This window comes from Cryptotermes secundus, unplaced genomic scaffold, assembly GCF_002891405.2.
Source record: "Cryptotermes secundus unplaced genomic scaffold, Csec_1.0 scaffold741, whole genome shotgun sequence".
Lineage (NCBI taxonomy): Eukaryota > Metazoa > Arthropoda > Insecta > Blattodea > Kalotermitidae > Cryptotermes > Cryptotermes secundus.
In genome coordinates, this window is record NW_019724599.1 from 658636 (window position 1) to 674384 (window position 15749).

The 15749-nt window shown below is 40.2% G+C and overlaps 1 protein-coding gene across 1 annotated transcript in view; it reads left to right on the plus strand.

Moving 5' to 3' along the window:
- Positions 1–10472: 10472 nt before the first annotated feature.
- Positions 10473–15749, plus strand: part of LOC117282156 — a 121884-nt gene continuing 116607 nt past the window's right edge. The window contains exon 1 of the mRNA XM_033750661.1: positions 10473–11699. Within this exon, the coding sequence (XP_033606552.1) occupies positions 11069–11699 (631 nt within the window). The 5' untranslated portion in view covers positions 10473–11068. The remainder of the gene's footprint in view (positions 11700–15749) is intronic.

Genomic DNA, 15749 nt, shown 5'->3' on the forward strand with positions numbered 1-15749 from the left:
CAAAATGGCTTATCATTCCTTCCACAACTATCAACACAACTGCTTATAGCGTGTCATCTAAAATCCATTGTAGAAGTGCTGGTCAGTTTTTACACATAGTTTTTGAGCATGAGCTGATTTTGATTAACTGTTTATGGATCCAGTATCCATTTTGAGAAATGTGAGGGTAGAGAAATCTTGAAATTGTGTAGTTTGACTAGTCCTAATTAAATAAATTACTCCATATACCAGAGTTCTGTTTTGAGAAACTAATAGTTTCTCAGCTAGTTGGTGCTGTACTATAAATAGCGTGAAACCGATAATTTCAAACAAGAAGACCAATGAATTCAGTTAAACTATGTCTTTCCAGTTCTCAGGGCAAATATCAAGACTAAATCATTCGAAATATAAATTAGTAATAAACGTAGATAATATTCACGTTTGTTTGGAATATCACTGTTTGTAGCTGCACATTGATATAAAGTCTGTACCATTTAGAAGCATCTCAAACAACAATCACATAACACGGGAAGAAATTAAGTCAGAAACCGTTACCCCGTATAATGAATGCCTCCCAACTTTCCTTTAGACACTTGAGCCAATGTCACCCTGCTTGCCAGACTGACGCAGTCGCCATTTGCCCAGAAACTTTGCAACTGCGAGCGTGGGGTAGTCACAAGCATAAATTGATGTTTACTTCTGCTTGAGTATCACGAAAATGACAAGACTGGGAGAAACGTTGCTGAACATGAAATATATGTTTCATGGCCTCTACATTTTTTGTTCAGAGCATTTTGCACTCCGATGAGTGTCTGGCGCTGAAAACTATCACTTCTAAGAGTGGGACAACGATGGGAGACTAGAATTAACTCTTCAAAGTACAGTGGCTACTATACGTACCAGTTCCCTTAACAGTACAGAGGTATATATTTTATCCACACAGTGTTTCATATCATTCCCAGAGAAAGAAAAGAGCGATTAATTTCTTGAGCAGCATTAATCGATTGGCCTTTGTTACGTAGAGGGCTTTTCTTGCGGCAGGAACTGAATTTTTAAATAGGCTATTATTTACACGAATTTCGTGCGTCAAAGGATCAGTTTTTATAGAAGTCCGACCTTTCAACACTAGAGAACGTGTGTGACAGGCGAAGGTTTTCCTCACTAATCCGCGTGAACAAACCGTCAGGCACCTGAACTTTGTTAAGATGTGACAGCCATTCTCGGTGTTAAATTATGCACTCAATCAACTGACTTGACGTCTTCGTATGGCCGTAGAAGACACTATTTACCTCCATCAGTTAGCCCGTTAATACTAAAACACGTCTTCAATATTAAGTTCGGTTACAAAAAGAAAAACCAGTGACGCGTTTAGCTATGTTATACTGACGTCCTATTAGAAGAGTCTTTAATATCATTTCAGAAGTCGTGCTCTGCCGATTGGAGCAGCCGCGCCGTCCAAGGCTCACACTGTGCTTCAGTGTCTTAGAATCCCACTCGGAACACGGATGTCTCTACGAATTTTCCCCGTGTCTGTGTTGTCCTGCTCATACAGGAATGTGTGCTGGACCGGCGCCCCATCCGAGGTGTCCTCCTGAATATCTATGCAGTTCAGTTTCTGAAGTTAACCGTGAAGGGAACAGGTCCGTAAAAAGCCGAGGGAGAAGCGCCGGTCCTGTGATTTGTGTCGTGGCCATCGGTAAATTTATATGAGACAAAGACAATGTGGTAGAATTAAATCTTAATTAAATCTTAGGGAGAATAGGTTCTTAAGATGGTAGGTGTATGGAACTTGTTCACTGGTGGGCTTTGATATTGGTGTGTTGCACATTCGGGCATTGCTACCTGAGAATTAGTTACTGTTATTAATGTTGCTATTATTTTCAAGTAATTTAAATCAGTAGTAATGTGTATGAACTGTATTCGGGAGGTCCGCAGCTGGAATCCCGACTAGTTCCGTCCATTTTGATTGATATCTCCATGTGTTTTTCATTTTATCCGGAAGAATACTGGGATAGTGATTTATACTCTTCATAAAGAGTAATTTTGGTTTCATCAATTGTGGTCGTCCTTGCATGTGAACAGTATCTGCAGCTTAAGATAGTCGTCAAGTGATAGGCAGAACAATTGATAGTGAATTGTGATTGTGCTGAATTGGGGAGGGGGCGTAAACTTATTTTATTCCTTTAACCTTTGTGAAGATCTTTTTTTTATTGCAAGTGGGGTGGGACTAAGTCCCTTGTACTGCGGCCACTTCTGGCCTATTGTACCAGCCCCAGATGATAGGTGAAGGTGATTGTGGAGCAATTGGTGGAATGAAGATTGGCAGGGGAAACCGAAGTACTCTGAGAAATCCTGCCCCAGCGCCACATTTTCCACCACAAATCCCACTTGAACAGACCCGGGATCGAACCCCGGCCGCCGCGGTTGGAAGCCAGCGACTAACCGCTTGAGCTATGGCGCGGCCTTTGTGAAAATCTTTCTGGAGGCTGCTGCAGTAGCTCAGATTATGTGTCGCCAGATGGCAGGAGGACTAGTGAATAATGAATTGGAAATGATGTTGAAGGAAACGATCATGGTTTGATGTCAAGTTACTATCCTGGAATTATTCGGAAATGACCGAGGAAAACCACAAGAATGCTGATCCATGTCTGCGGGCCAGTATTTCAATCCAAAACACGAAACAAGCGTGCTGCCCGCCAGACTGGAATATTATTTGGAAGTTGTATTCGTCCGAGGAGCTTGCGGTTTGAGCATGATTGGTAGATTACAGTTCTTTGTTAAGAAACGGCAGGAAAAGCCTTGAAATTATGTTGTCTAGACTGTTCAAGCATTGAACTGTCCGTCAGTTACAGTTTCACGACACAGACATTTGCTGCCCTAACTCTTCAGCGAACTCTTGCACAGGGCACGTTATGTACTTGTAGTAACGAGACTTGCCCGAGAGAGTCGGAAAACTTGACTGTGTTGGATTCTCACTCAGTTCACAAACGAGAGATAAGCGGGCCAAACGGATAATTTTGAAATTACGGCTGGTCGCACCTCATTTCGAGCAATATGAAGGTAAGTATTTTGTTTAAAATTGTACAGAATATTAAGATTGGCCCATTATATTATTGCCATATTTCATCGATTGTAAGACTTGTTTTCCACATTTTAAATTTTCTGAAATAGAGGTTTATCTTACATTTGTTGGCATCTAAGGATTCATGTCGAAAAAGTATGTTGTATGAGAATATGAGTGAAGTGCAAGGAAACCTCCATGTTCAGAACACAGGCCACAGGACAGTAAACACAAAGATAACGAAGGAGATTTCTAAAATCTATTTTTCTTATTAGTAATCGCGTTACTTGCGACACTGTATGAATGGGAACATAGACGATAAAAATACCAAGTATTAATTAACACTCTGCGATGAAGAAACTATGTCAGCGTTCATGGTTACATCTGTGCTCATTGTTCTGTCTTAAAAATGAAGGATGCTTGTAACAGTTGACTGCGTCTTCTTTCCTGAAAACCCACCGATAAACCAAGATGTCTCTTACAATTGAGGACACACGGTGTTGCNCTTGCTCAATGTTTGCACCTCATGTAAAGTTGTCCTCCTGCTGGATGTGCAGCAGCTGCTTATGTTGTATGCAGGGATGTTGACGTGTTCGGAGCAGGACAGTTCTTTTCAAACATTTTTATAATATGGTATAATTGTTATTATTATTTTTTTTCCTTGGCACTACAGCCCCAGTGGGCCTAGGCCTACCTCCATGAATTTCTCCGTTCACTTCGGTTTTTCTAGATCTTACACATTCGGTAGGATTCCTTGGGCGGGTGATCAGCTCGTCGCAAGGCCTCTACCTGTACACAAACACAGAAAAACGCACACACACAAACTAAACATTATGCCCTGGGTGGGATTCGAACCCACGATCCCGGTTTCCAAGCGAGCGAAGACAGTACATGCCTTAGACCGCTTGGCTACCNCTATTATTATTTGCATGAATATAAAAAATAATTACACTTAATTATTATTATTATCCTCTCTAAATATCTATACGTTTCATTTCACAATTAAATATTTATACGTTTCATTTCTCAGTTCTGAATAACAACTTAGATTTATGTTAATTAAATTATTATTATTATTATTATTATTTTGTTTACTTGTCTGCATTAATATGTTTTTCCTCCAGTGCTTGCCTGTAATTTGTCTTTCACTTTATGTTGTGATTGTCCATAATGTAATTACTTGTATCTACACTGTGCTCTGTCTGTAATTGGTCTTGCGGCTGTTGACTCAGCACATAAATAATAAAGAACTGAATTGAATTACCATTAAACTATATTGCACTTTATCTCTTCGTTACCGTACGAGTATGCCGTACGTTTTTACTCTCTTCATACTCACATATTCATATCCAATACAACAAATTCTTCAAGAAACTAATGAGGGAAAATTATTGGATATTATGCTACACATTTAATTAGATTTCTTACTGGTCAAATCTTACCTTATCTACCGTGTAACCTAACTGGAGGGTGACATCGTTTGTACCGGGGGAGGTATTTCTTTCTGGGTGACATATAACCGGAAACCAACATCATTAAATATTTCGTGTGTCCGTCGACCGAGATCAACATTTCCGCTTATTATTCTTTACAAGGGAAGAAAATTGCCCATGCGTACACGTGCTGCCCCACATTACAATTATTCCTAATCCCCAAAACATTTTTTATTTTTGCAAATAAGAATGAAATTCTCGAAATTCTGTTTAGTAAATCGTTTGGTTCATGTTAGTATCATACCGCAAATTTATCCAATTTGCATATTTTTTTTCTGGAGCATTCCCAATCTCTATATTCAAGGTAAAAGCATAAGAATAAATTACATTTACATAATTTTCAAGCCCTGGAATTGTTCTTCGAGATGCTCCCATAATAGAAAAAATGTTCCTTGAATATTTTTTAACACTGTAAGGAAAATAGTCGGTAGGGATTTCTTGTGCGGGGGTTGAACAAGGTTATGCACCTTTAATTGATCATCCCACAATCGAAGCCTAACTTTGAAAGCTTTTATGCCGTCAAATATCACTGTAATGAGTTTATCTGTTCCTTGTAGCTCTTTGTTAAGAATATTCAAGTGGCCTGTCACATCCACACTTATCCCTTCTTCATCATCCAGTTCCTCAGTTACTTTCTCTTTTTGCCATTAGTAATTTTGTTTTATATATTCTTTTTGTAATTATGCGTGTTGTAGTGGATTGTGTAGCTATGAGTATACTGTATATCTTCTATTGGGTTGGTTACGTTGCTATTCTGTCCATATGTGAAGATTATGAAATTTCTGTGTGGTTGGTTCCGCAACAAACGTAGGCAAGCTGATGTAATTTGCGTGAGGAATTTTCTTTCAGTTTTCCGACAACGAGTTGAATTGCAATGCGTTCGGTAGGTTCGCAGATTTAAGATGCGACAGATTATGCGTTGACTTCAATTATATCTTGCAAAAAAGAAAAGATAAAAGTACGTGCGCTGTGGGCCTCCATATTTTCTTTTTTCCTGCAAAGGGGGAAGCAAGAAAATCGGAATAAATTTGGCCAGAAATCTGGAAGATTCGTTACAGAAGGACAAGGTAGTTTATATTAAAATGAATGTGAAGGGAGTTTGATTTGAACTTTCAAATAGCGTGTACGGGCTCAAAATGGCTTCGGCGAAGGGTTTTAGGTTCAACGTTGCTGAATGTTCGCTAATTGTAGGTAACAATTACAAAATTGCGGAGAGTGTGTTGGAAGAAAAAAAATGTTCTTCCTCCATGTTAGTACAAATCTTTGAATCCTGAAGACAGAGGAACAGCAGCAAGAAAGAACAGTAGGAAAGTCATGGGGGGTGGGGGGGGGTTACAAGTTTCCCAGGCTTCGCCCGTTCATCATTGTGACAAGAGCAGAGTGGAAGTGAAGACGTCAGGACGGTCAGACGGTTAGCAGCGGTGGCCTGACGCACTGGCCGCTGAATTTCGATTTCCCGGAATTAATGCCGAATTAAACAATTTATGAAGATAATATTTTTAGCGTTTACAGAAAAAAAAGCCTTTAATTCTGATGAAGTTAAATCAGGAAGACTGTATGAGAATTTAGTTTCTACATAAAGTTGTTCCTGTGCTCAACTAATGAAGCACTACACCACGAAGGCGTATATGGGATTGGATGTATAGATCCATATTTTCTTCACCTCGTTACTAGTTGGAGCTGAGTGGTCAGCTTCACGCCCCGGCCTATTTACCCCACGAAGAAAAACTCCCGGTATTTATTGTATAGGAGGCTGGGTGGGCCCCAGAGCCGGTCTCGACGACGTGGAGAATAGAACATTCTTGACCCTACTAGGGCTCGAACTCTTGACACCTCGGTCGTCCAGCCCGTAGCCAGTTGCTATACCGACTGCGCTATCCCGGTTCCTAAATTTAGTTCATACTTTACAGAAAACAAACTGCCTCTCTAATGGAAGATCAACCGGTAAATACTATTTAAGAAACTTTCCACCGTTCATTCTGAGAATTATATGAAATGTTAAAGAAAGTTGTACATATAATTACCACTGCGTCTTATTAACGAGGACCCGAACATAAACACTAGTGATTATAGCAAAAGCAGTGTTGCAGTTTGATCATGAAGCAAGCAAGTATTTACAGTCCCTGAGCCTTTCCTTCTGCCGCCCACAGAATTTCGCCTCCGCAAAATATAAACTCGTACTAGCCTGCACCGTGGGCGGAACAGCATTGTAACATAGCCGGTTCAGAATTCAGGTTTAGGCGGGTTCATGCACATGCTGGTAACAATGCATGGTCTGTTGCTATGCGCGCCTCCTATGATTCATTGTTCACCCAGGATCATTGTTCAGCTGTAAAATTTCCCAGCAATATCGACAGTTTACTATGACATTTGAATGTCACTGAAGGCGGACTGTGTTTGTTTACGAGTAAAATGGGAGAATTTCAAATATTTCACAGTCGTCCTATACATGTGTTTTACTGATATTAATTTCATTTTTAAATAAATGGAAATATTTTCCAAAAGCCTTCACCACTTTTATTCCGTCAATTATCTGCTTACCAAACTGACTAAACAGATTACAAACTAATCATATGGAGCATGCCGCGCCATAGCTCAAGCTGTTAGTCGCTGTCTTCCCATCGCGGCGGCCCGGGTTCGATCCCGGGTCTGGTCAAGTGGGATTTGTGGTGGACAAAGTGGCGCCGGGACAGGTTTTCTCAGAGTATTTCGGTTTCCCCTGCCAATCTTCATTCCATCAAATGCTCCACAATCACCCTCACCTATCATCTGGGGTTGGTACAATAGGCCAGAAGTGGCCGCAGTACAAGGGACTTAGTCCCACCCCACTAGCAATAAAAAAATACCATATGGAGCACAATCTTTATTGGCAAGCTAACAATCATTTAGTTATGTAAGAGCTGAGGTTTCCACGGCGGTCACTACGAAGAATGCCATATTCTGGGATGTGGCGCCGTGTAGATATTGTGTTAACCGACGTTTCGGACGAACTTATCGCCTCCATCTTCACGGTATAAGAAATCCGCGAGAGATGAACCAGCTTGAGCTGGTGGCTGCAACGTCGTCGCTAATTTTGTCTATTCTGTGTTGCCGGCCGCACTAACATAACTCCCTTTTCCGTGCATGTTCCTGTCCTCGTTGAGAGTGGGTATTGGAACCGATACCCAAGAATTCTTTGCTTGCCTCCTTATAGTGCCGAGGTTAAGAATGTATACAGCTATAACTGGTCTCCCATACGTCCTCAGAGCACGTTGCCTGTACTGGTGCCTTCTCACGTCCATGCAGAAGAAACAACGCGTTATCATCAGAAACTCCCATATCTTATTTGTTCTGCTCGCCCGTTTTGATGTGCAGTTTTATATACAAATTTTTATAATAGAAGCTGCACCAGCCCTACTTTAAATAAAATATACCATCTTTTTCTCACAAAACTTTCAGGACATATATTGAATGAGGCCGAAAATTTTTGTGCGCATTCGATATCCTGTGGGGCTTGAGAGCCACTGGACGGACTCACACGAACTCTGATGCTGGAGAATGCTAGGAAATAAGTCTTCCTTTGGATTCACAATTTCGACGACTATTTTGCATGAAGACCGACACGCGTTCGTGTGTTTCGCAAGTATAACTCATAAAATATTTATGAGAGAAAAATAATTTCGAACGAAAATTGTTGTAAAATATGAAACACACGTTATGTGTCTAATGCTTGTTTCTCGAAAATCTTACGAATTGCGAGATAATTAAATTGAGGAATTTTACTGGGACATTTTGAACTTGACTGGTGCAATCGCAGTCTCAATTATTCAGTTTACTCTTATCTAAAACAAGGCACATGAGTAATGAAAGAAAATTTCTTCGCCTCGTTTCCTATATTTCCTTTTCTCAGAACTAATTTGAATAACAAGATATTGACATACCACCGAACAAGCAGCCTCAAACTCCAGAGTTTCAGACTAGTATCCGGGAGGTGTCTCTAATTAGCCCGGGATACACACTAACTTGATTGACGCTTTTCGTGGTCTTTCTCGGTGCTCGGTAACGCTGGGATATTACTTTAAATGAGCCCACGGCTAGCTCCTTCCATATCCATTCCAATCTATTATAATAGATTGGAATGGATATGTAAATATTTATTCACTATCATCCATTCATTAGACTAAGTAGCGCTATAATCTGAGTGAATAAGAGAGTCATTAAATAAGCAACAAATAAATAACTTGTAACATTCCATTTAGAACTCCTACCGAAAGCACCTGCATGCTGTTACACTCTTGTTTAACCAAGTAGGGCATAGTCTAGTCATGTATTTCTTAACTTGCAACATTTGTGAAATTTAATCCTTTGAAACTAGAAATTCGTTGAGGAAATATTTAAGTTATCATTTTTTACATCATAGCAAATATTACGCAGATGGACAGGTTAATGCTTTTTTGGGAAATAATATGTCTTTATTGTGATAATCGTACGAATCCCATAAACTATCTACGGAGAAGGAATGAAGCTGGCTGTGAGACATGCTCCTAATTTTACGTAGAATTTCGTATTTCATACCAGGAAATAAAGAAAGCCTTTGCCACAAAATTGAGTAGGGTTGTTCTGTAGTAATGTCAGGTACAAAATATTATACCGCATGAATTTTTGAGACATTTAAGAAAATAAATATTGCTAGAAACTAAGCCTAGATTCCACTGTGAATTCACTCATGTTGAGAATCAGGGAACTCTTTAAGTGGTCTTTTGATTGGAAATCATTCACGCACTAAGCTTCCGCCTATCTCAGTTTCACGGTGGGCATAATTTGTTTTGAAGACCGAGTGGAGGCTTGTGACCAGCTGTCAAGCCGTGAGAACAAACCGATAAAGCTGACTACAACGCTAATGGTTGCTCTTCGTCGAACACAGGTTGTAAGTGATTTTGTTTCAGTGGCTCCTCGTTAGCGGCTAGAAGGAGGACGTTGTCTAATTTGTTCATATACTTGCATTTTCTATTATTGACATTATTTACTACATGACAGCGGAAACCACGAGATCAGCATTGCTAATGCAAGCGTCCTGTGATGGTGCAGTAGAATATAGTATATCAGCGTGACATGCTTAGACAAATCTATTTTAATATATTCTCCTATTTTCATCTTGATTTTCCAAGACCTTTCTTTCTTTTTATATGTCCAACCTATTGCAACATTCTACATTTGATTCCTATAACAATATCTGGATGTCAGAATAAACCATTATGTTCCCTCTTATGTAGCATTCCCACGTTTACACATGTTACGTCGCTATCAATTTGAAACACTTTCCTGAGTACTCCATTTTGTTCTAAACTACACTCCAACCTCAGAAGATCAGGTTATGGGTATAAAATATACGCAAAGTATGACATTTCTGACTCTTTCTCCCGCATTTATTTAATTATCTCGAACACCTAAGAGTTGCGGAAGAAGTTTACTGGGTATAAAATATGTGATTTTTATTCTCTTTAACTTTTTAAATATTTCTCATATCCATGATCCTATAAATATTTAGCGAGTTACATTCAACTTGCGCACAGAAATACATGCATGTCTCCGTGGAAAATGTTTGATATTATTGTCTACTTTTAAATAAAATTGAAAAGTGTTGGCAAATTTTAGTAAAACTCCCCAGAATCAGATTTTTGAAAATCCGTTCCAATATTTCAGAGTTATGTGTGGATAGACAGAAAGAAAGAGAGAGAGATGTCGTGAAACTAATGGGCGCATTTTACAATTTTTCGTTTTTAGTTACGTTGAAGAAGTCACAATTTTCATTTCTGTTTGCCACAGAATTAAAAACAAATAAGATGTTATTCTCTCTTTCATATTAAAGCACACATATCTAAGCGACGCACCCATCGCAGCTTGCAAAGCAGTCTGCGTCAAATCTCCGTGCCAGCAGCACTTCACTACTGACGGTCGAATGAGGCAGTCATTCCAGTCGTGCGACCGTGTTCAGTGTTTGCTCGGCTACAAACCAGGATTTAATTTCGTGCTAAAATCATAGTAGCATTGCCCGATATGATGCTTGTTTCGGTCCGTAGGCTGTATGTGCGATTCTGTTTTTGTGTACACTGCAGCGGAAATAAGATATTCAGTTGTGGGACAGTTGCTGGACAGTCTAAACCCTTCAGAGTCCCGTCAGCGATTATGGCGCTGCAAATCGTATCGGTGTTCGTTGTGTTTCGGTGCCTGTGCTGATTGTGTTACGTGCAATTTCATTTCATCTGTGACATCAAAACATCCGAGGACCAGTTTCAGTTCAGTGATTCATAAAAAGCGGTGTGTTGTTTATGCTCAGAAGGACATAGGACGAAACAACAAAATTATTTGTTGTTCTGTTTTGGTTCTGTTGCAATACAGACACGTAACGTAGTGTCTACAGATGTGATCTGTTTGTCGTGGATTAAGATATTGCTTTCAAGCACTTGTTTACCAACGAAAAAACGAAGAACATTTAACTGCATAATTTGATTTGAAGCAATGACAATAGAAACATAGGCCTGTTTGTGAAAAAGCAATGTTTCGTGTGCCATTTTGTACCTCTTCAGCAAGTACAATGCCATGTCAACGAGTTTTCGCGATATTGGTGTGCGTAATAGCATTAGCACGTGGCGATGACGTCACTGCAGCCTGTGGGTATCAGGAAGACGCCGTTACTATAGCAACGCATCATGCTACAGCAATTTTCACAGGGAAGGTAGATTCGCTTTCGTATTCTGATAACGGTGATGTCACAGCAGTTATAATAGTGAAAAGGGTTTTGAAGAAAACTTATGATGGTGGCGTGTTTGAATATTTAAATGGAGGTGGAAAAGTGAGAGTAAGAATTGTGAAAGATAAAGCGTCAACGTTGAAAGTTAAACAGTTTCGTACAGGTGAGTTCACAGAAGCTACAATTGATTTAGAACCTCTGACTAAGAACTTGAATTGTTCAGTCAGTGTTCTGGATGGTTATTCCATCGCTCCTCGAATTAATTTTGTGAAGAAGTTACGTGTGAAAGATACTAAAATATTTTTGGTGCGGAAATTAGAGTCTCGAAGTAAAAGGCTGTTGACATCAGAGAAACAGGATGCTGCAATGGAACTAGACTCGCCTCCGCTGGTCCTGAAACTGGACATGCTGGACAGAGTGTCTGCTGCAGTTAAAGGTAAGATCACTTTAAGAAACTGTTCACAACAGACTGGTACCACCTGATTATACATTAAGAGGTCAATATTTTAATCGCAGAAGCAATTTTATATATTTCTTATGATCATGAGAATAAACAGCTCTTATTCATTTAAAATATAACTTATATTCTCTCCAGAAGAAGCATTTTGGATAGACTTCATGTTTCAGGGGGTTAAACGTTCTTAATAAAAGACTTGCTGAAGTGTAAGTAACAAGACTGGAAAGATGCATTCCTAATTGGAAGCGAAGTATTTTCCATTACCCTTTTCTTGCTCTGGTTATTGTCGAATTTGAGACAGAGATCTATCAATAACACAAACGGTAAACACATTTTTCGTCATGACACACCGTACTGGTGAACACTGCAAATAAGGCCTTCGCATCTGGAGAATATACTATAGAAACAGTATGTCCGGTTTCGACAAGGACGGGGTTGCCTTCCTTCTCAATATTACCATATAGGTCTACAGTAGAAATATTTTACAGCAATAATACTCACACTGGGAAAATAAAGTTTACTTGTCCTATTAAAAAGAGCAACTGGAGAATAAGGATTTGAATCACATTAAAGATGCCTACCATAATACAGGGCTACTATAAATGATTCATTCGTTTTTAAAAAGCTATATTTTCCAAAGCATTAAACGTACAAATATGATCGATATATAAAAAGAACCGTAAACATACCAAGTTTTCTTCACACACTACAAATGTTCTATGTGTGCCCCTTGGGTCACACGACACACGTCCAGGCGGTAGTCGAGCTCGTTCCACACATTTTATAGCATCATCCTGTCAATGGTCATCACTGCAGTATCGATGCGTTCCCTCAGCTCTACTAGTGTTCTTGGTAGTGGGGGTACGTAAACACGATCCTTAATATACTCCCAAAGGAAGAAGTCACAAGGCGTTAGATCAGGTGATCTGGGAGGCCAAGTGAAAAAAGGTACGTCATTCTCACCAACATGCCCAATCCAGCGATGCCGAAGTTCATTGTTTAGATAGCGACGAACATTGCCGATACCACCGCAAAATGCTTTGTTTACATGGCGGCTCTTTTCCATACTCTTTTGAATGCGCGGTGCACTGCTATAACAGACGAACATCTCGAATATTCCAACAAACAAAAACTCTTTTCTTGCTTTGTCGCCATTTTGTAAAGGCACTGAACTCCTGCTGCCAACTGGTGCACATTATACAAACTTGGTGAGTTTACGGTTATTTTTATATATCAATCATATTTATACATATAACTTTGGAAAATATAGCGTTTTAAAGAACGAATGAATCATTTATAGTAGCCCTGTTTTTGCATAATGTTGCAAATATCAGTAAGTGTATTTTGGCAAGATTACGGAGTAAATTCCATATCTCTGGTCTGTGGTAGGAAAGAATGACTAGATATATATAGTTTTATATGTTATAAATATTGGATCTCCTACACAAATTTTTGTGCGATTACACATTCTGTAGAATTATGAAACAATTAAATGTAAGTTTATATTTCACTGATAGGAAGACATGAAATTGGCTAGACCATTTTACTGTAGACACTGTGAGTATAGATTGTAGTTGAAATTCGCCTGATGGCAACACGTGAAGTCACGAACATGTAAATAACGCAGTCCTCTATGCACCTGCGAGTACATAACGGACTGAAGACAGCTGTCTTGAGCCGTCAGAATTCCCTGAAGTTTGTCGCGTAATATTTACAGTACACGCATCTACATGACATCATCTACCACACAACGCTTTGCAGAATTCCTGTCTTATTGTATACTTTGCATGAAGTGCGTGAAATATGTAAGCTCCTGCTGTAATGATGAAAACACGACGGTCTTGTTTACTGCGATGGCTGAAGAAATAACGTGTCACATCAATTCATCAATCTGAAGATTTATATAATATGATAAGATACATCTTCTGACCGAAAGCGCCGGGATAGCGCAGTCGGTATAGTGACTGGCTATGTGCTGGGGTCGGAGTTCGAGTCCCGGTAGGGTCAATAATTTTCTGTTCTCCACGCCGTCCAGACAGGCTCTGGGATTCAACCAATCTCTTATACAATGGGTACCGGGGGTAAAGCGGCCGGGGCGTGAAGCTGACCACTCACCTCCAACTAGTGCCGAGGTCAAGAAAATGTGGCTCTATACATTCACTCCCCCAAACGTCTTCATGGCGTATTGCTTAATTAGTTAAGCACAGGGACAACTTTACCTTGCATCTTATGACTCTGTGGGAAATTTAAAAATAAATATAACAACATAATCATAAAATGTGGCATATACACGTAAACGTATGCAAACAAACGATGTAAATTGTGGAGGTTTCCTGGGCTGTGACAGAGTACAGTTTGGTGGATAGGTATCGACTTCCTCTTCTGAAGTTGGAGGCGGTAGTTCCTCCGAAGGTTCGGTACGTGTGTTCCCGAAATCAGATGGCGCCACTTCCCAAAAGGCATAATCTTCATACTGCCACGAACTGGAAGCCAGTCCACATCAGGTTGGTTACTCCCCATGCACTTGTGATCATAACAGCGCGTCGCATCGACATTGAGGTGGACCAAGGAAGCTGGATTTTACAGTAGTTCAGACTGTCAACGGTTTACGGTTGTACTGAAATGCCTCTTACTGCAGCTGAGCCACGCCAAATGCTGTTGCTTTGGCACTTCAGTCGCATGCTGGGTGCAACTCTTTGTTCAGTTTAGAGCGCATTCAGTAGGTCAGGCTGTGTAGCTTCGAATTGCGGGATGATCAATGAATAAAGAACTGTAAAGGGTGAGGGAGGAAACGGTTGCTACCCCCATATGTGCTTGGAGGGATTGAGGAAATGTAGTTGTAGGCCCAATAGAGGGACCAACGTAGGTTCTTGTGAACAAGTTAATGAACTTCGGGGCACAATCGACTAGTAATACACCTGATCTGTGCTCGGGAGATACTGGGTTTACATCTTGGTTTGGAGACCGTCTATCTTTATAGGTCTCTCTTATTTTTACCCAGTGACCCCGGGCAAGTGCAGAAAATAAACGCTGCTTTCCACATCTTTTGCAATTCATTACTCAAATTTCATCCTGCCATTCAGCGTTGCCTATAATGTGATTTACTGACAGCGGCGTTCAATGAAACATAAATAAATGAACATAAAATTCTGATCATTTCTTTGCTGCTTGAGACACTGTCAGTTTCTCAAGAAGGACTGTTCTCAAAGTTAGTTTTGAACGGATTATCAGTGTTTTTGATATGCATAGGTTGCTGGCCCTGGACGCATCTCAGCTGTTGTCAAGCTGTCTCCGCGTTAGAGTTCTGAAGGCCCGCGGCAACTCTAAAGAGTTAGTTCCCAAATTGGTGTTTACACTTGAAATCAATGCGTCACACCTCTTAGAAAGTCTCGGGGAAAAAAGTGGAACATGTTCGACCAGGAACTGTGGTCTGTTGGGCTGGTGTTATATTCCCATCGCGTTTGGCTCTTGAGTGATACGCTATCTAACAAACTTGTGCGAACTGTAGGAATTATGTAATATCAAATTAAATGAAAGGATGATTATGTTTGGTGAAGCGTAAGAAGCGATCCTGGACTACTGTTGAAGCCAATAGACTGTAAGGACATCTGTGCGCCTGAGACCGAACTGGACGGTCTGGCGGTAACGCTGTATACTTCGATTCCGGAGGTACTGTTTCGAATCCTGTCTGTGGTATCGACTACCCTCACTGAGGCTTCCTGTGATTTTTCTGTTACTTAAGGAAAATGAGGGGAGAGTACCTCGAGCAGGGCATGCCTGTTTATTTCCGAATCATTTCCAGTTCATTATTTATCAGTGAACTTACGATTCGACGCTATGCAGCCTTGACACTGAGCACCGAGAAGAAGTTCTGGGAAGAACTAATCGCTGCTTTCGTTCGATACGATACAAACCTCATAGAAACCAACTGGTATAACAACTATTCTATTGTTGCATTTGTGTTCGTTACCGCGGAAAAATATTTACCGAGCCGTTGCCTAGCACCGATAGAGGGATAGACACACACAC